The sequence below is a fragment of the Artemia franciscana genome, chromosome 19 (genome assembly GCF_032884065.1).
Source record: "Artemia franciscana chromosome 19, ASM3288406v1, whole genome shotgun sequence".
Lineage (NCBI taxonomy): Eukaryota > Metazoa > Arthropoda > Branchiopoda > Anostraca > Artemiidae > Artemia > Artemia franciscana.
Window position 1 is genome coordinate 8,238,806 of NC_088881.1, and position 21,428 is coordinate 8,260,233.

General features: G+C 34.3%; 1 protein-coding gene across 2 annotated transcripts in view; it reads left to right on the forward strand.

Moving 5' to 3' along the window:
- Window positions 1-1,397: 1,397 nt before the first annotated feature.
- The window catches only part of LOC136039254 (peroxisomal multifunctional enzyme type 2-like), an 82,469-nt gene continuing 62,438 nt past the window's right edge, over window positions 1,398-21,428 (forward strand). Inside the window, exons 1-2 of one of the 2 annotated variants that reach the window (XM_065722811.1) lie at window positions 1,398-1,472; window positions 16,722-16,778. In XM_065722811.1, coding sequence (XP_065578883.1) covers window positions 16,724-16,778 — 55 coding nt within the window. In that variant the 5' untranslated portion in view covers window positions 1,398-1,472; window positions 16,722-16,723. Of the gene's footprint in view, window positions 1,563-16,721; window positions 16,779-21,428 lie in introns of both variants that reach the window. The other variant, XM_065722812.1, reaches the window with a different exon arrangement.

Consider the following 21,428-nt stretch of genomic DNA (forward strand, 5'->3'; position numbering starts at 1 on the left):
TGGATAGATTCCCATAAAAAATCATTAAAGTCGTAAAGGACGTGAAGGTCTTTAGTATAACTACTACTAAAATGTGTTACAAGATTTTTCCCTACATCTAAACAGTAAGTCAAAATCTGGATTCTTAAACATAAAAGCAAAAAAGGTTTTACAAATATTTTTTTGATTAACCAATGAAAACTACTTCAAATAAAAAGGAGTGAAATACAGTTTTAAAAACCTTGCTGCAAGAGAAGTTGTGACAGAAAAGTAAAGAGCTACAGTAAAGATCAGATGGGAGAAATAAAGTTAAATAGTAATTCAGGTGTAAAACGAGCACAAATCACTTTCGGTAAATAAGTAAAACCCAAAATGAACCAAAATTACATTAAATAATCATATTATACTAAAACCGATCAGAAACTATCACAAACTGGAGTATTGCAAACTATGTCTTGTAAAGGCTACAACGTCTTTTGCACTTGACAGAAAAAAACAAAACATTTTAAACATTGTCTCTCATACAGCGTTAATAAGTATAAAATTGCTTAGACTTTCTAAGATGAATATCAATACCCACTAAATATTTTCCAAAGATTATTTCAGTAATCTTGGTTAATATAATTATTTTCTTATTTTGTTGACGTTATGACAACTTGAAATTCATAGCTCGAAAAAAAATTGTTTTCATTAAAATGCAAATAACGTTCTGGTTTTTTCTCGTTTATTTCTTTTAAACGAGAACAGAATATCTAGTATTAAAATACTTAGATTATGGCTGCTTGGAATAAAACCTAAATTAATTTCTTTGAAAAACACACCATAAATGAATTTAATAGATATACCCCTCCCTTTTCCCTATATATCCCTTGTTTCCTTTCCTGATAGAAAATAACAGAACATGTTATCATTGATAGCAACTGCAAGAAGCCCAAAGGCAGTCGAGTATCTAATTTTTTGGCTAATTTTAATTGTGTAGGTTATTGATAACTCCGTTTTGTTCTTCCATGCTCAGGGCTTCGATCACTATTATTTAGACGGGACGTCAATTGAGGAGGAAGAAGTTGTCCTATAAATTTTGAACTTTCTGATATTTTCTCTAAAATATTTTTTTTTTGTATTTTCGTTGAAAAAATATCTTCAAACAATAAAACTTACCCTCTTAGATGTGAAAAATACAATTTGCTCTCCAACTCTCTCTACATTTTTGCACAGTGATATTCGTTTTTTATGCAAATGATGAAAGAGACTTCTATACAGTACCTTTTTGTTTTAAGTTTAACTTTATTGACTGTTGTCATTTCAGTGCTTGTTGTGCTTCACTATATTTAGTGATGGTGATGTTTGTTCATTTTTCACTTGAATTCGCTATTTGACTTTATTTCCGCTCGTGTATGTTTATCGTTTCAGTCGATTTTTTTCTCTAGAATTTTGCGCGGCAATTTCAAAAAAAGCCTAGTCACCTTTCAATTTCAAAGCGCTTCTATTTGAAGGTAAAATAAGGACCCTCTATTCCTATATATACAGCCTATCAATGGAAAGTCGGAAATAACCTGCAAATGGGGCTCTTGAGAAGGAAATATGTTAAGGAAACAATTCATACATCATAATATGCCAAAAAATCATTGCATAGGCTAGTTGACACATTTGAAGAGGTTTCCACTATACTTTACCTTAACCCTCTAATGTGCGAATGTCTTGCCCAAATTAAATGTTTCCCATGAATTTCCTTTTTTTTTATTTTGGTAGCATTAAAGAAACAATTCTTGCATCATAGGCCTATGCAGAAAAATTTAGCCTTGGCAATGTATTTTTCTATTTTTCACTTTGTGGTCACAAAGGTTGAAATAAGTGATACATGGCCAAAATGCACATTATTTTTTGAAGGGCTGAATGAGGCTACCATATAAGTGCTACAACAAAGTAGAAATCAGATTCTGTTTCAACTTATGCCAACTATTATCCTAAACAATGTTGTATCCTATGTGGTTATGTCCAACATATAGTCTATCAGATCATCTGTTACATCAGGAATGAGAATTTCTTTGAGAGGAATCTACTCATTCTTAAGAATAAGGAATCAACTAGTAGACCAAGTTTATACAATAGAACTAGCTAATCTTTAAACCAAATCACAAGCTGCCTTAGTTTTTTGCATCAAAATAAGATTAGTATCTTTTTGCAAAGAGTCATTTAATTTTTGGGAAAGCTAACCTTGTTTATTAATAGGCTAATGTTAGTACTTGTATTATATAGTCCCAACCACTTGTTCAAATTGTTGATTCATAGATACACTACCATAGATGTAGAACAGTTTTTTGTTAGTTTCTTTCAGCTTACCTTGAGACAAGACAAAAAGAAGTGACAGACTACATAAGAAATATATATTTTAGGCTATAGGCTATATTTGCACATTAGGGTGGCTAGGCGTAAAATATTTGGACAGTTTGAAGTTAGAAAACAATTCTTACTTGATAATATGCAGATTAATATGCTTAACATATTAGGCATACAGACCTGCAATATTTTACCTTCACCCCTCCAAATGTCCAAATGTATAGCCCAAAGTTTCTAAAGTATTATATTTTTATCATACTAAGGTATATTTCATAAGGATTGATCATCAGAGAAACAGGTTCTACTTAGATAAAGAATATTAGCTTTTACAAGTACCATAATATCCTACATTCATATGGTGCAACAGAGGTTGAATAAGGAATCATTTTTTTTAGCTATTATTGTAGTTAGATTAGAAATATAGTTTTACACTACTATCAGCAACATTATAGTGGGCAATAGAAAGTATACATATTTGTGCATATCAAATTAAGGATAGAATTTCCCTTGGTTGTTGGGATTTTTATTATCTACTTTAAAGTAATGGAATTACAAAGAAAATTTAATCTTAGATCATTGGCACTAAAAACTAGAAATATACCAGAGTTCAGGAATTTACAGAAGACTAAGTCAACACTACTTTGCAGTTGCTGGTAAGAGTACTGTATTTGTACAGCGTTTTGATTAGGGGAAGAACAAAAGCAGCAAAACACAACCAATTAAAAGGATATCATAAAAGTTTGGTCTCACACTTGCCCAAATGATTTCATCATAATATAAAAGTTTGGGAATATGGATTAATTTGGGGAATGGTCACAAGGACTAAGTTTTATGAATTGGGAATGGTTATTAATTTCCAATAGGACAGGATTCTTTGTTTAGACCTCTGTTATGGCAATTATGTTGATTTTGTGTACCTGAGAGTGGGTCTCTAGTTCAGTCAGTTTGTGAAATGGCTTTCAGGGTGAATAACAAGGAACTTTGGGAAAGTAAAACAATTACTATAACAAGCAGTTTTTGTTAATTGTAGGAGCCAGATGGGGATGAGAGGAGCATGAAATTGGGGGAAGAGAACCATCTATATTTGTATGAAAACTGGTGTTGTCTGACATATCACTAATCATCCAAATTAGGATATCAGATGAGGGAACCAATTTAAGGCCAAAACTTTACAAAGTAATAGCTCCCTATGACTACTGAGTTAGCCTGTGAAACAGGGATTCTACTATGAACTTCACAATATACACTGGCAAAATATTCCATAGTATTAATAGTTATAGCCTACTCCATAGCCTATACTTAATGTAGGATAGCCTAAGTTTTTAAGGTAATACATAATAAACACTTTTCCCAACATTATTAGCTTAGAACTGATTCCTAAGATCTAGGGGAAAATCCAATTCCTAAGATCTAGGGTAAGTGTTTCACTCAGCTTTAACAATATCCTAAAATTCACTTGCATAAAAATCCCAAGAATTAGGAAATGACAAAAAATTAAGTAGTTTTAACCAGGGAAAAAAACAAATAGGCTGATATACTCAATATATACATAAGTAATATATACTCTATATACACTAAGTGGGATAATACTAATAACATATAGAGCCCATAGGCTACTTATTATACTTTTTAATATACTGGTACCTCCTTTAGGGGGAAGCTACTTTTTGTTTATTAGTAAAACCTCTTTCCAGTTTAAATTTAAAAAAAAATGTTACCAAATTTTCTTATCAGCAAATTTTCAATGATGGCTTTTTTTTATTTTGGATCTTAGATTACAAATGAAAACTGGCTGTCTCTTATATAGCATTGGGAACAATGCTACTAGTGATTAAGTCTCTAACTTTAAAATCTGATTAAAACAAAATATGCTAACTTCTTCCCTGCAAAATAGGTAAAACATGTTTTAATGAGAAATCATACATGACAATTCAATTGAAAAATTATCAAAGTAAAGGCACTTAAGCATGGTAAAACAATTCAATTGACAATTAAATGGAAAAATGAATTAGAATTAAAGTAAAGGCACTTAAGCATGGTAAAACATCTGAAGCTAACTTACTGTGTAAAGATTAAAAAGAAATTCACAAATCTACTTATTTGTATTATAAGTATCAAGCTAAGAGTTTGTTTCCTACAAAGTCTTTGGTAACCATCTTTCAAAACCTTTGTCCTTACTTTTTAATGAAATTGTCTCTGCTGTTGAATTCTCATATTGTTGGTTATTAGGTTATATTCATACCATGAAAAAGAGAGGCAACAAGCAGGATTTTGTGGTGTCTGTCCCATTACACTTACTTCTGTTTTCTACAAATTATATGAAAGCTTGTAAGCTGAGTGGTTAAAAGTAAATATAGTCCCAAATGTTGACAGGAGGAAATCCAGAAACTTATGCTCTACATTCGCCTCCCACTATCTTGTCCATCTTATAGACATAATCTATAATATACTTGAAAAACTCAATACCTGACACAATATTATAGCAGTGGACTTAAAAGTTTTTAATTGAATTAACCACATCACATTGATAGAAAAAATACTCAGTGCATTTCAAATTTTTCTTTTTAATTAGAATTATCTGAAATTGCAGCTTGGAGCAATCTAAGGATTTCTCCTTGTAGAGCTCCTGAGTTGACTTCAGGATTCTTTAGTGACCAGCAGAATAGGGTAGGCTGCTTAACTAGTTTTGACTGATGACATCTAGCTCTTGAGTTAGGACCAATAGTGGGAAATAATGCTGGGAGTGTATTAGCCCTCATTAACTTATAGGTTAAATGGCATTACCTCTGTTTCCTCTACATACAGGAGTTGCTAGTTTCAGCTTTGCTAGTCTTGCAGGGTAGGAAAGTTCCTGCATGCCAGATATCACTTTGGTGGCACATCTCTTCATGTCTTCCAACACTTTTATGTCTTTATTAAAATAAGGGTAGGCTAAAGTTATTCCAGCCTCAAGCCCCATGGTTGAATTAGTAGCAGCAGTAGACTTCTTAGCATTAGTGCTGAATTTTAATTCATCATCAATGGTGATTCCAAGATCTTGCTCAGCATTTATAGAGGAAAGTGGGTGACCATAAGACAAGTGGGTGACAAGAGACAATAAGATTGACAAGGGTTCATTTTGTCAAGGTGAATGACATGGCACATGAAAACATTAAATTTAAGAAGCCAAGCCTCAGCCCATTGATCAAGCAGTCCAAGATTATTTCATTGAAGGGTATGATCTTCACATGACAAGGCTGGTCACATAAGATTCAGGTCGTCAGCATAGCTTGTTAGTTTACTGCTGATAGTGGAAGGAGCATGATTAATGAAGATATTAAAAAGTTTAGGACCCAAAACTCTACCTTGAGTAACTACTCAAAACTTGCTGTGACAAAGGAAGAATACAGCTGCCAGAGTTGTCAAATAACTGAATACACTGATATTTCATATGAAGAAAATCTAGGATCCAGAGCAGGGACTTCCCCTCGCTTGACAGCACATAATTTGATTGCAAGTTACTTGTGAAAAACTTTAGAAAAGTCTAGAAGAATTATGTCAGTAGGCATTCCTGCATCAAGTAACTCTGTGATATGGTCGTATGATTCAAGGTGATTGGTAGATCTTCTAGAACAAAAGCTATGCTGTGAGCTATGCAAGAGATTATTTGCTTCAAGATATCTAATAACTGCAGAATTGACAATTCAGCAAAGGTTTTCAGCAAGGTCTTTTTTACCTCTCTTAAGTATTGGAATCATATGAGCTGTTTTCTAATCCAGAGGTGATCCCTTCCCAATTTACAATGGTGTGTCTCAGGGAGCCCTCTTAGGCCCAATTTCATTCCTCACAATGATAAATAACCTTTGTGTCTATTTGTCAATTGAATTTTTTGATGATCTAACTTTGATTTGGCTACAAATGGAAATGGCAGTGTGGTCTTCAAAGTTATCTAACTGTCTTAGAGACAAGCTTAAATAAGCCAGTCGAAATATCCAGTTAAATAATTTTATATCTATTCACTGTCAATAAAAAGGTATCATCCCTATTTTGAACTGTTTTACTTTCGTCATGGAAAGGCAATGTGGTCTTCGAAGTTATCTAACTGTCTTAGAGACAAGCTTCAAGAATTGAAAAAGTAGCCAAATGGAATTCCTTGAGCAGATATCTGAGGAAGCTGTTACAAGTGGTATGACAGTTAACCCTTTAAAGTCAACAATTTTAATAATCAATTTTCTTCAGACCAAGTCTTAAGTTTTCTTTTACCAGTCCAATCTCCCCTGAAATTTCAGTTAGTACTGTGAAGTTACTGGGTGTCACCATCTCAAGTGAATTAAAATCGAATTTTCATATTAATAATATTTTTTAAATACAGAAATACCACATCCCTCCTTAATCTCATTAAGAAATTTAAATGTCCAAAATTGCATTCTTTGATTATGTTCTTTTTGTACACCAAATCTGTCAGTTTGCCTGTCCTGTTTGACATCCTAGTATCTCCAATTATAGGCCAGAAAGAATAGAGGCAGTCTATAAAAGGTGCCTAAGTGTTATCTTCAATGAGGGTTAAGCCTCTTGTATGTCCCTTCTTCAGAGAGCCAATTGAGTCACCCTCAAGGAAAGGAGAACATAAATTTCCTTGTATTTTGCTAACAATGCCCTCCACAACCCCCAGACAAATTCCTTTTTTCCTAGTCAATTGTCCCTGCTTTGACCTTGCCTCCCTTGTTCTGCTTTGACAAAAATTCCTCTTTTACCCCAATAAACTGTCCACTGAAAAACATGGAAGAAGTTTTTTCCAGCACATAGTTGATTTGTTAAATGAGTTCCCCTTCTCCCCTTTTTTACATTACAATTGTTTAATGTTTATTTTGCAAATTTTGTGAATTCCTTTTATATGTTTTTTAAACTAAATTGTGTTCTGTAGGTTTAGTCACAAGACTGATTGTTCTTGTGTTTTATTTAGTCTATTCCCTTTTAATTCTCCAAGTTTTAATCATTTTTTATGTCTGTTATATTTGCTCCTTTTTTTTTACTCCAAAGTGCGAATTCGGCCCATCTGGGCTTGTGATAACCATTTTCAGAAATGAAAGTTTTATCTTATGTCTAGATTTAGGCAAGGGGCATTAGTGGTGGGTCAATCAAGAAGAAAAAGAAAGTTGAACTGGGAGACTTGATGCCTTCTAAGAGATTGGAATATGAATCAAGTACATTTTAAAAATTTTTGAAATAATTTCACTCTGTAATTCAGATTAAAAAAAAAAATCAGTTTATTTTATTCTAGTCAAATATAGCTATTACTTTAATTCTCTCATGCTGGATACTCAAATTTATGTCAAGAGTTCAGATGTGGCAGTTAATTAATTGTCTTATTTTGAATCAGACCAATTGAATAATAACAAAAATATTATTGCTATCACTTGACAATAGTCGTTTTCAGCAAAGTAGAAATTGAAGTTTCTTGAGTATTACCAATTAAAAAACAAAATAAAAAAGCATTTAGTACTTAGTTAATTTGAAGTAGATGAGCTCTTTTTTTTTGTTAGATAATATTCTTTCCTTTGCCTAGTTAAGGAACTAAACTTCTGCAATCCATAAATAAAGCTAGGGTAAATATTAAACAAAAAAAAAACAAGGTTTTTTTTAACTGAAAGTAAGGAGCGACATTAAAACTTAAAACGAACAGAAATTACTTCGTATATGAAAGGGGCTTCTTTCTCACCAACGCCCCGCTCTTTACGCTGAAGTTTGACTCTTTCTCTCAACTCTTCTTTTTAAAACAGAAAAAAAATTTAGCGTAAAGAGCGGGGCGTTGGGGAGAAAGAAGCCCCTGTCATATACAAAGTAATTTCTGTTCGTTTTAAGTTTTAATGTTGCTCCTTACTTTCAGTTAAAAAAACTTGTTTTTTTTTGTTTAATTTCTGAATGTTCTTGAATCAATGCATGTTTTGGTTTTGGCTCTCTGCAGAGGAATATTTAAAACGAAATTTGCATATTTTTTTTTTTTGGCTAAATTGCTTTCTCATAATTTTGATCGAATGATTTTGAGAAAAAATAGCGGGGGAGGAAGCCTAGTTGCCCTCCGATTTTTTGGTTAATTAAAAAGCAACCAGAACTTTTAATTTTATACAATATCTTTTTATTAGTAAAAGATATATGTAACTTATTAATTAGCTTACGTAAAGAAGTTTTATATTCTCATGTTTTTATTACATATATGAGGGGGTTCGCCCCCTCGTCAGTACCACGCTCTTCACACTAAAGCTTAAATTTTGTCGAATTCATTAAGAATGACCCCTGAATCACAAAAGCCGTAGAATAAATAGTTGAAATTACTAAGAATACTTAGCGTAAAGAGCAGGGTATTAGGAGGAGGTGAGCCCCTAATATGGGTAATAATTTCTGTTCGTTTAAAGTTTTAATTCTGCTCCTTATTTCCAGCTGAAAAAAAAACTTTTTAATATTTATTTTTTCATTGTTTGTTTTTTTTTTTTATAATGCTAGTAAATCCTGCGCTCCCTTCATGGAAATTTTCTTCCACCATGACAAATTCCTCGATGGAAAGTTCCCCAAGCCGATCCCCCTCTTCTCAATCCCTTCCCCCAACCAAAAACTCCTCCTGAAAACGCCTGCACCCTTCCCAATAACCATTACTACATGTAAGCACTGGTCAAAGTTTGTAACTTGTAGCCCCTCCCACTGGGACTGTGGGGAAGTAAGTCGTCCCCAAAGACATAGTTATAAGGTTTTTCGAGTACGCTGAATAAAATGGCTATCTCAGAATTTTGATCCATTGACTTTGGAAAATAATTAGCGTGGGAGGGGGCCTAGGTGCCCTCCAATTTTTTTGGTCACTTAAAAAGGACACTAGAACTTTTCATTTCCGTTAGAATGAGCCCTCTCGCAACATTCTAGGACAACTGGGTCGATACGATCACCCCTGGGAAAAAACAACAACAAACAAACAAATAAACACGCATCCATGATCTGCCTTCTGGCAAAAAATACGAAATTCCACATTTTTGTAGATAGGAGCTTGAAACTTCTACAGTAGGGTTCTCTGATACGCTGAATCAGATGGTGTGATTTTCTTTAAGATTCTTTGACTTTTAGGGGGTGTTTCCCCCTATTTTCTAAAATATCGCAAATTTTCTCAGGCTCGTAACTTTTGATTGGTAAAACTAAACTTGATGAAACTTATATATTTAAAATCAGCATTAAAATGCGATTCTTTGATGTAGCTATTGGTATCAAAATTCCACTTTTTAGAGTTTTGGTTACTATTGAGCCGGGTCGCTCCTTACTACAGTTCATTACCACGAACTGTTTGATTAAGATAGCTAACATGAGGATTCTTGCTTACACAATGTTCAAAGAGAATTTTAATGAAATAGCTCAATCCATTTCAACACATTATGGATTTAATACTCAAGCTATTTAAAAAATAATGGAAAAAAAGGAAACTTATTCATATAAAATGAGGAAGGAAATTTGTCGGGTAATAACATAGATATCATGTATGACATCCAGTGGGTACTATAAAATTACAATTTGGTGAGCATTGAATTTTAAGTTTTGCTTTTGGTATTCCTGAGCAGGGAGGATGTTAGGCTTTAATGAAAGCCTATAGCTATTCTCATTCTAATAGCAGTATCAGCTACCCTGATACTTGCTGCTTACTCTTATTATGCCAACACTAGTGGCACCAACTAGTACCCCCGGTTTCAGAATATTTGGGCTACATTTAGCCTATAAGGATTGAAACCAGAAAAACAAATTAAAAAAAAAATATTTCATTTAGGAATTGGATGGCCTAGCAATAAACTAAAGTTTCTTACTAAAATTACCCTTGTTTTGGACCTCATAATTAAGGAGATTTTGCAGACTTTGCCTACATGTGTATTTGTCTGTCAACCAAATCTGAAGAAATGTTCTTGGAATATTTTGTTTTTCCTTAAGGTAATTCAAAATTTAGGAGATTGAGCAAACATACAATCATACAGGGAATGACATTGAACTAGTTGGAATGTATGCGTTTGAGCAAAATTGGATATATGCATGAGCAAATTACGATATTTAACTCTGGGAAAAAGAATAGAATTTCCCCACATTAAGGACAGTATTATTGGACTGTAAAGTAAGTATATAAGGCAGCAAATATTCAACTTCAGCTAAGGTTTTCAGTTGAGATTTTGAAATTCAGTGCACAATATAGTATATTCTTTGAGGTTTGAAATTAGATTGTAGCAATGGAGCATAATTTTCTAGAAGTCGAGGTAGCTGATATTTGAGATATGCATTAAGTTTTGAGAGATAGGAAGGCTGCACAGGTGTAATCTGCCTTTTCTAGACTGGTGTACAGTCTAGTGGTTTTCTAGACAGGTGTAATCAATTTTCTAGAAGTCGAGGTAGCTGATATTTGAGATATGCATTAAGTTTTGAGAGATAGGAAGGCTGCACAGGTGTAATCTGCCTTTTCTAGACTGGTGTACAGTCTAGTGGTTTTTTAGACAGGTGTAATCAATTTTCTAGAAGTCGAGGTAGCTGATATTTGAGATATGCATTAAGTTTTGAGAGATAGGAAGGCTGCACAGGTGTAATCTGCCTTTTCTAGACTGGTGTACAGTCTAGTGGTTTTCTAGACAGGTGTAATCAATTTTCTAGAAGTCGAGGTAGCTGATATTTGAGATATGCATTAAGTTTTGAGAGATAGGAAGGCTGCACAGGTGTAATCTGCCTTTTCTAGACTGGTGTACAGTCTAGTGGTTTTCTAGACAGGTGTAATCAATTTTCTAGAAGTCGAGGTAGCTGATATTTGAGATATGCATTAAGTTTTGAGAGATAGGAAGGCTGCACAGGTGTAATCTGCCTTTTCTAGACTGGTGTACAGTCTAGTGGTTTTCTAGACAGGTGTAATCAATTTTCTAGAAGTCGAGGTAGCTGATATTTGAGATATGCATTAAGTTTTGAGAGATAGGAAGGCTGCACAGGTGTAATCTGCCAGGCTGGCAATCGTGATAAAACCAACTCTATGAATATTGACTTTGGCTGTTTGTTCAAAGAATTAATATTTATTTTATTATTTCCTTTGGAGATTTTGATTCTATTAGTTGGTTGACATAAAGACTGTTGAGCTGGAAAACATCACGTTTCTGGATTCATGCCTTGTAGTAGAAGAGGAAGTTTTTACTCAAGGCATGGTTCTAGGAAATCTAGCAACGATGAGTTTCTTTGGAAACTTATAGACCAAATGAAAAAAGACTCAAAGGGCTAGTGAAGTTTGTTTGACTTTTAAGAATATTGCTTCATCCATCCACCAGAAACAGTTAAAAGTGTTACCCAAATGCAAGATATTGAGATGCACCAGGACTTAAAACTGACATGAAACTATTTTTTTCGCGATTTCGTTCCTCATTATCAAATGAATGAAATCAGCATGCAGGCTGTTGTCCAAGATTTCTCTAAAAAAGATGTTGCAAGTGAGAGGTTCCAACTCTCAGATCATGGAAATAAGAAACCTAGCATGCCAGTCCTATCTGGCATGATAAATCCAAAGGTTTAAGACGTTGTGGGGTAGAAACCCTTAACTCTTAGAACCTTAGCAACGAGGTGCATGTTTATTTTTTTTTTGTTTTTTTCCCAGGGGTCATCGTATTGAACAAGTGGTCCTATAATGTCGCAAGAGGGGTCATTCTAACGGAAATGAAAAGTTCTAGTGCCCTTTTTAAGTGACCAAAAAATTGGAGGGCACCTAGGCCCCCTCCCATGCTCATTTTTTCCCAAAGTCGATGGACCAAAATTTTGAGATAGCCATTTTGTTTTCCATAGTCGAAAACCATAATAACTATGTCTTTGGGGATGACTTACTCCTCCACAGTCCCTGGGGGAGGGGCTGCAAGTTACAAACTTTGACCAATGTGTACATACAGTAATGGTTATTGGGAAGCGTACAGACGTTTTCAGGGAGATTTGTTTGGTTTGGGGTTTAGGGGATGGGGCTATGTGGGAGGATCTTTTATTGGAGGAATATGTCATGGGGGAAGAGAAATTCAATGAAAAGGGCACGGGGTTTTCTAGCATTACTATAAAAAATAAAAATGAAAAAGTTTTTCAATTGAAAGTGAGGAGTAGCATTTAAACTTAAAACGAACAGAGATTATTACGCATATTTGGGGTTCTAAAAATACTTTAGCATAAAGAGCGAAGTATTTAGGAGTAGATATATACCTCGCTCTTTATGCTAAAGTATTTTTAGTAATTTAAACTATTTATTCTACGGCCTTTCTGATTCAGGGGTCATTCTCAAAGAATTGGGACAAAACTTAAGATTTAGTGTAAAGAGCGAGGTGATAACGAGGGACAAACCCCCTCATATACATAATAAAAATATAAGAATATAAAAGTTTGTTACGTAAGTTAATTCTTAATTTAATTATATTTTTTACTAATAAAAACGTTCGTTAAAAATTAAAAGTTCTAGTTGTCTTTTTGAGTAACCGAAAAATTGGAGGGCAGCTAGGCCTCCTTCCCCACCTTTTATTTCTCAAAATCGTCTGATCAAAACTAAGAGAAAGCCATTTAGTCAAAAAAAGAATTAATATGCAAATTTCATTTTTATTAACGTATGTGCGGAGAGCCAAAATCAGACATGCATTAATTCAAAAACGTTCAGAAATTAAATAAAACGAAAACTAGTTTTTTTTTAACTGAAAGTAAGGAGCGACATTAAAATTTAAAACGAACAGAAATTACTCCGTATATGAAATGGGTTGTCCCCTCCGCAATCCCTCGCTCTTAACGCTAAAGTTTGACTCTTTGCCACAATTCTACTTCTAAAACAATTAAAAACTTTAGCGTAAAGAGCGAGGGATTGCGGAGGGGACAACCCATTTCATATACGGAGTAATTTCTGTTCGTTTTAAGTTTTAATGTCGCTACTTACTTTCAGTTAAAAAAACTATTTTTTATTTATTTAATCAAATGAAAGAAGACACGGCAGCCTACAAGGTTTGTATGGAAGGCTTTGATGGGGCTAGTGAAGTTTGTTAGACTTGTAAGAATATTGTTTCATCCATTCACCAGAAGCAGTTAAAAGTGTTAATCAAATGCAAGATATTAAGATCTGCCAGTGCTTAAAACTGACATGAAAATATTTTTTCTTGATTTCGTTCCTCATTATCAAATAAATGAAATCAGCCTGCAGTTTGTCGAGACAAAGATTGTACAGGCAGCGCAATAAATGCCTAAGTAAAAAACAATGTTGGCACATTGTATTATTATTATTTATTTATTTCTTTTTGGTCTTAGACCGGGGCATTTCGTATCTAAGGAGTTGTCATAGAAACTTCAAAAAGAGTTCATTTGATTGGAAATTGAAACGGCTTGTGCCCTTTTTAATAGTCGAAAGTGATTGGAGGGCAACTAACTTCCTTTAACGCCCACCAACGCCCTTTTGTTCATCGTAGTTGACAGGTCTGGAAATCATGTCTTTGAGAATGACAACTACCCCACAGCCCTTAGGGCAAAGGGTGTAAGTTATGCCCTGGGAACATATAAGGTTTTTATTGAAACCTTATGCCTATAAGACTTTATAGAAACCATAACCCTTATGCCTTCCCAAGGCCAGGACATTATTGGTACTTCACTGATTTTTTTTTAATCCTTTTGCTTTTATAACTTTAATAAATCAAACAAATACATTTTCAAATGGGGATAAATGCATTTATTTAGACGGTGAAGAAATTAGTAGAATAGCTAAGGCTCAGGGTGTTTTTTCACAGTTAAAAAAAGTTTGGAAGAATAGAAAGATAAGTCTGCAAACCAAGATTAGAATATTGGAAGCTACAGTGGTGACAGTGGTCAAATATGGCTCTGAAGCATGGGCACTCCGAAAAGCAGATGAAAATTTACTAGATGTTTTCCAGAGAAATTGCCTTCGGATTGTTCTGGGTACCCGGCTGACTGACCGTATTTCAAACAGTAGATTGTACGAAAAATGTGATTCAATCCCGCTTTCTAGGACTATAATGAAAGAAAGGTTGAGATGGCTAGGCCACGTTCTACGGATGAAGGATGACAGATTACCGAAGATTGTCCTTTTTGGCCAACCGTCTGGGGTTACACGGAAAGCAGGTCGTCCTTGTCTGGGTTGGGAGGACGTCATAAATAAAGATTTAAAGGAAATGGGAACTTCCTGGGAGGGTGTAAAGAGGGAGGCTTTAAATAGATTAGGTTGGAGGAGGAGCATGCGTAGCTGTGTTGGCCTCAGGCGGCTTGGTACTGCAGTGAGTTATTATTAGTAGTAGTAGTCTACTGATGACGATCGCTGTATATGTGATCGAAATATCTGGACTTTTGTACCTGTTTTTTTCCCCGTCTAATTAAATGGATTTATCCCCATTTGAAAATTTATTTGTTCCTCATAGAACGGTAGTGTGATCTGAGAAAGGAATACCTAACTTAAGGTGTTGTGTCGAAAATACTTTAATAAATCAAATATTGTTAAAATTTTAAGGAATAAATATTAGCATATGTATATTAAACTGACAATGCATATTTATTTGTATTTTTACAGTTAAGTACAAATTATATTCTGGCCTTGGGAAGGCAGGGGGTTTTGAACCCTACTCAAATAATAATTCCAAAAATAATTCCCCTAAATAATTTCCACTATCTTGAAATTTTCCCTATTGTCTCTACGTTGTATTTGTTTGTTATGGAAAGGCAGTGTGGTCTTCGTCGCTATTTTCATGTTAATTTCTGCTCGTTTTGAATTTGACTCGTTTATTTTTTGTAATATCCGTTCGTTTTGGTTTTCATCTATTTATCGATACTGATTTGTGGTAGTTTTACGCTTGTTCGATTATTTGATTTTATTTTTGCTCATTTTTGGCTCAGGGAAGTTCTTTACGTTTCTTTGAAAAAGTTATTTTGTGGAAAAGTTTTTTTTAAATTAATCTGTAAAAAACATCTAGCAAGTTATAGGTTCCAACTCTCAGATCATAGAAATAAGAATCCTAGTATATCAGTCCTGTTTGAAAAGGATATAACTGTCCATTCTTTCTCCCAAACGATTCAAGAGGTTGAGGGGCAGAAACCCCCAACTCTTAGAAATGAAACCCTTGGTATACTAGTTTAGAATGCAACTGAGCATATAATTTGCGGTTTTGTATGCCATCTTCTTGTGTAAATGACAGTATTCAAATAAGGGTGTATCTAGGTTTTTTGTTGGAGGGATTTGACGAGGGGTTACAATAAACTTAAAAAAACGCATCAAAAATTTGTTTATATGTATTTTGTTACGTTTTTTACGAGTTGGAAAAAGATTTCGGGGAGGGGTGGTTCAAACCTTGTAACCCCCCTGGATGCAGCCTTGGCTTCAAACCTTGTGAAGTCACGATGATCTGACAATATATAGTCCAACAATGCCAGGTCTTAAGAGAGTTTTGTTTTTAAATATGGTATCTCCTCTGTTTCGCCCATGTCTGTATAGCCCTGATCCAACCTTGCTCCCAGGTGTGGTAGTCAGAAGTAGTTTTAAGTTACATTAAAGCCTGGTATTAGCTACTGGGAGTAATCCTAATTCTAAAATTTGTAGGCTACAGTTGTTAGCCCACTATTATAACCTGTAGCTATTCTTATTTGGGTAGTATTTGTCAGCTACTCATGCTACCTACATACATGGGTACCCGACTACCCGACATACATGGGTACCCCGACTACATACATGTACTGGTGGTTTAACAGCTACTATGCCTACAAGGACGTTTTGTTTTTCACTGTTCCACTTGAGATGAATAAAGCAAAACTTGACTTGCGTCAGAACTTTTCTTAATACAGAAGAGAAATATTCAGTTTTAATCCACAAAGCACAGGCAAATAATTTGTCCAACTTAAAACTGCAGATATTCTTAACTTTTTATGCATTTACTTTGTTCCCGTTTGCAACACAGGAATGACACGCCTAGCCACATGTGCATGCCACACGCCTAACGGCAATCCTTATAAAACTATCTTGCTGAGGATAGCTTCTGCAGACCAAGTATAAGGAAATCCGCTTTTTATTTGGAGGGAATTGTCAAGCCTGTAGGTCCGTACAGCCAGAATTTTAAGAAAGGTAATAGCATACATTTTCAATCTGCTGAAGGAATGCCCAGGTCTTAGATCAGGATGGTTGTGTATTGGTGGGGTGCTCTTTCTGTTCCTACTGTCTTGCAGGAGTAACCATGAATAGCTACAAACCGCTCTTAAATTTTACAGGAGGGAAGAAATATATTGGGCCCATCTCGGAAGCAAATTTTCCTGCTGTCCTTGCATGGAAATGTACCACAACACATCCAGTTTAGTAAAATTATTTCAGTTTTTTTTAGTATTCTGATTAATGCATTAGTTCTCTTGAATATTTTTAGTAAGAATCTTAACTTTTTCAGATATGGTTGAACTAAGATTTGATGGGCAAGTTGCTGTGATTACAGGCGCAGGTGGAGGTATGTACTCTAGCAGATTTCAAAGAACATAGGTTTTTTGTTATGGTTTTGGTGGAAATTATATTTATATTTTTTTTTTGTACCTTTATCAAAAATTCCTTGCTTCCATTCACACTTGTACACGGGAACGCCACGGCCCTCCTGATTAGTCTTAGTGACTCAAATGCCAGTGCAGTTTTTGAACTCCTCTCCCCCATGGATTATCCTGTGACTTTCCCAATCTAATGGCAGTATCCATATGAATATATGATTTCAGGAAGAACAGAATTATTGAGATCAAAGCTTGTGGGATATACTTCTCCCTTCATATAAAACTGGAATATTGTTTGTTGCTTCTTTTATCCCTCATCACTAGTCTTTTTCTGATGTGTATATTTTTATGAAAGTTTATTGTGGTGGTGAAAGTTTAGGGCTTTGATGTTCTCATTGAAGTAACTCTAAGTAACTCTCATTAAAATAGCTTCTTTTCCCTACGTGGATCAGTAGCGACTACTGTATTTATTATTATTGGAGGTGGTTTTATTTGTTTTTAGTTTAGTTTTTTTTTTTTTTTTTTATCTTGTGCTGAGGACGCCTAGTTTAGATACAGGCGAAATATCCGCTTTATTTTAGTCTTCCATCTCTTTTCTCTCTACTGGCTGCAATCTTGTTTGAGGTTTTTTTTTTTTTTTTAGTTTCATCTCTCTTTGTTGATCTATTTCTATGAATAGAAGTAAAAACCTCGTGGAAAAAAACACTGGTTACATTGTAAGTTAGATGTATAAGAGATAATAAAATACTTCCATGTATAACCCTTAAGTGGAAAAAAAGTACCTAAAAGGATTGAAATCTGCAAAAATAATTTAATAACTAATTGTTATAAATTAACTTACTAATTAATTAATTTGATTAATTAGTTTAGAAATAATGTGGAAGTAATAAGGTCATTTTAGTGTCCCAAATGAGTGATACTTTTCCAATTCCTGATCAATTCATTTCTAAAATTTGAAGTATTTACACCAGATTGAATAGTTGGAACCTCCAAAGCACATTTTTATGAAACTCATTCAAGTTTTCAATATCCTCTTTAATATAATTTTCTTTAATCAAAAATTTTCAACTGTAATACCATTTAAAGGGATAGGGAACTGCCATTTTCTGCCGTTTACTGAAAATTTTGGCCCAAGTGGTAATTTCTTTTTATTGAAAACACTAAAAAAATTGGCAAATTATACAAAATATGGGGAATTCTCGAAAAATTCAGAATTTAGAAAAAATCTGAAATGTCAAACTTTCACATTTCAGGCTCAAATTTTTTTTCAAATTTCTCTGAAAGATCCTTTGACCCTTTCTCCATCCCTGTATCTAGATATACTATATTGCTTAAATTGAGACTATAGAACCCTTTTTAGTATTTACAGTATTTTCTAAATTAAATATTCTTGTGTTAAGCCATTTTTTGTGAATTAACCATTTTTATCAGTAAAGGGGTTTTCCCCTCCTCAACACCTCGCTCTTTACGCTAAAGTTTTTTTTATGGTTTTAAAAAATAGAGTTGTGACAAAGAGTCAAACTTTAGCGTAAAGAGTGGGGTGTTGAGGAAGGGACAACCCCTTTACTATACGGAATAATTTCTGTTCGTTTTAAGTTTTAATGTCGCTCCTTACTTTCAGTTAAAAAAAACTTGTTTTTTTTTCATTTAATACTTGACTGAATCGCTCCTGAACAATCTGAGTTGTTAGTCCCTTTGTGTAATTTATGCATTCTCACACGCTCCGATTACAGCTGGATCTAGTCTTTTGAGGGGAATTTTTGACTTCGGAACAAAAATATGTAAAGTATTTGAAGAGACTGCTGCCAGGAAGTATATAGAAATAAGTTTCTGATTGTGGAATAGAAAATTTTTTGCTACCCCACAACAACAGTGTCAAGTATAGCAATCTAGAATGCAAACTCGAAACAGGTTTTATAATTATTTTGGAATTATTTAATTTTCGGAATTATTTGGAATTATTTAATTCAAATAATTTTCGGCTTTAAGATATGATTAGATCAAAATATTCACCAGATTTTTTTTTATTTCTGTTGACATGAACACCGTTAAAATCAATAATTCAGGAACGTCAGGCAAACTCCAAATGTTTAACATGGGAGGTATAGGAAGATTCCTTGAGAGTACGTCCCGCCTTAACCTGTCTAAGACCATAGGTAGGCGTGACTTGCTAAAAGATGGCAAACAAATAGTAGTCCAATAAGAGGGACACACATACTCCTGCCATTTTACCCACGCCAAATTAACCAAACACTCGGGAAAACTATAGGTTCTATCACTATCTTAGCTCTATGGCTATCTACCTTGGTTCTACTGCTATAGTAATGACGCATGGAAGGATAATAGGTAAACATATCTATTAACAAATGAACTAACATCATTTTGATACAATCCTATTAAGGGGGGATTAATGCCAGGTTTGCTTCTTACTCAGTTGGACCATCTGTCTAAGCTTTCTCCTGGTCATGACTTGATGCCCACAGCTATTTCATTTTGACTCAAAATTCCGTTGATTTTTGAATTAAAATTCCCATAAAGTTTCATCCCGATCTCTCCACTCTAAGTATTTTCCAAGATTTCCCGTTTCCAAGATATCTGTTTCCCCCTTCCAACCTCCTATGTCTCTGTATCCAGTTCGAATTGAAAATGGAGCATCTGAAACATAAGATATTTCTATGTATCAAGTTTCATTAAGATCCGATCACTCATTCTTAAGATAAAGATACCTCAATTTTCATGTTTTCTAAGATTTCCGGTTTCCTCCTCCAACTTCCCCCAATGTCATCGGATATGGCCGGGATTTAAAGTGACAGCTCTGAAGCACAGGATTTTTCCAAACATGGAATTTCATTAAAATGTGATCGCCCGTTCGTAAGTTACAAATACCTCATTTTTTTCTAATTTCTCTGGATTACCCCCCCCCCCCTCACCAACTCCCCCAAAGAGTTTGGATCCGGTCCGGTTATGTCAGTCACGTATTTTGGAACTCTTCTTACTCTTCCCACCAAGTTTCATCCTGATATCTCCTCTCTAAGTCTTTTCCAAGATTTCCGGTCCTCCCCCCCAACTGCCCCCAATGACACTGGACCCGGTCAGGATTTAAAATAAAAGATCTGAGTTACGAGTTCCTTCTAAATATTAGATTTCATTAAGATCCGATCACTCCTTCGTAAGTTAAAAATAACTCGGAAATTTGAAAATTTTTCCTATTTCTCTGAAAAATCCTTTGACCCTTTCTCCATCCTTGTATCTAGATATGCTATATTGCTTAAATTGAGACTATAGAACCCTTTTCAGTATTTACCTAATTTTTGAAATTAAATAGTATTGTGTTAAACTACTTTTTGTGAAATAACCATTTTTATCAGTACTATTTGAACAATCTGAGGAATTCAAATACAGTTGGTTATCTGTCAGGTAGTTTTGTTTGTTCTAAAAAGCAAACAAATGTTCTATTTATTGATTTAGAAAATAAAAACTTGCTTGTTTTCCTTTCACTTAGACAATTACATAAGTTTATTTACTGGCAGGCTATCCTTTTTAATTCAACTAAATTTATTACAAACAAAAGTAAACATCAATTAAATTATTATTTTAGACTCCCAAATTACTATTATAAATTAAATTACTATAAATATAAATTAAATTAATAGACTCCCAAAAAAGTAACAGAAAGACTTGCTGTGTGGTGCTGGAATACAAAAAATTGTAAACAAATGAATAACCATAAACTAAAAAAAAATAGAAAACACAGAAAAAAAATATGTCCAATCTCCCATCAGACCATTCTATAATAATAAAATAATAAAAAAGGAAAAAAAAACAACTATAAACCCCTACCTAACAAATACCTCTTTAACTTAATTTAAAACGTCTCTATCTGCTCAGCTGCCTGTATGTTTTTCAGAACTAAGTCCCACACAGGACCTGGATAGGGACTAGACCTAGATAGGACACAGAGAAACAAGACCAGGTTCTACATTTATACAGGAAATCTATATTAATGAAGTTCGTACATTAAACTGTAATATACGGAATTACGGCTCGATTTCGTTACATATATAGGTTAGTAAAATTGGGAGGCAGATTTAGTTGTTCCCAACGAATCTCTCCAGTCTGTTAGTTGAAAGTTTGATGTGCCGTCGATGGCTGTTTTCTGCAAGTAAACACTTGCCTCATTCTCAAAACAAATTTACCTCATTTTCTGAGCTTTTTCGTATTGTACCTCCTATTGCTTAGCCACCAAGACAGACACGAAAGCACACAGCTTGGTCCAATTATCTTAAGGCTGGCAACCCGAGAACATAGTACTTGAAGAACAGCTTCATCCACCGTTGCACTTCGATCTGGAATGATCTTCCCGAGGAAGTTATCCTCAAATTTTCTCTTTAGAATATTTCAAAAGAAGATTCAAAGCTCATCTAAAAACCTAGATAAAAGGCTAGCGGCAACCCAGGTATTTAATCATACATGGCGCCGCGAATTTAGGAATAAGAAAAATAGATTATTCTCCCCGACAATTCCCCCCCCCCACCACTGACAATTACCATTCGGGAAATTCCCCCACATGTAAGATTGAGCAGCGAGAGGGAAAGTTTGACAAAATACAAGAATGAAGA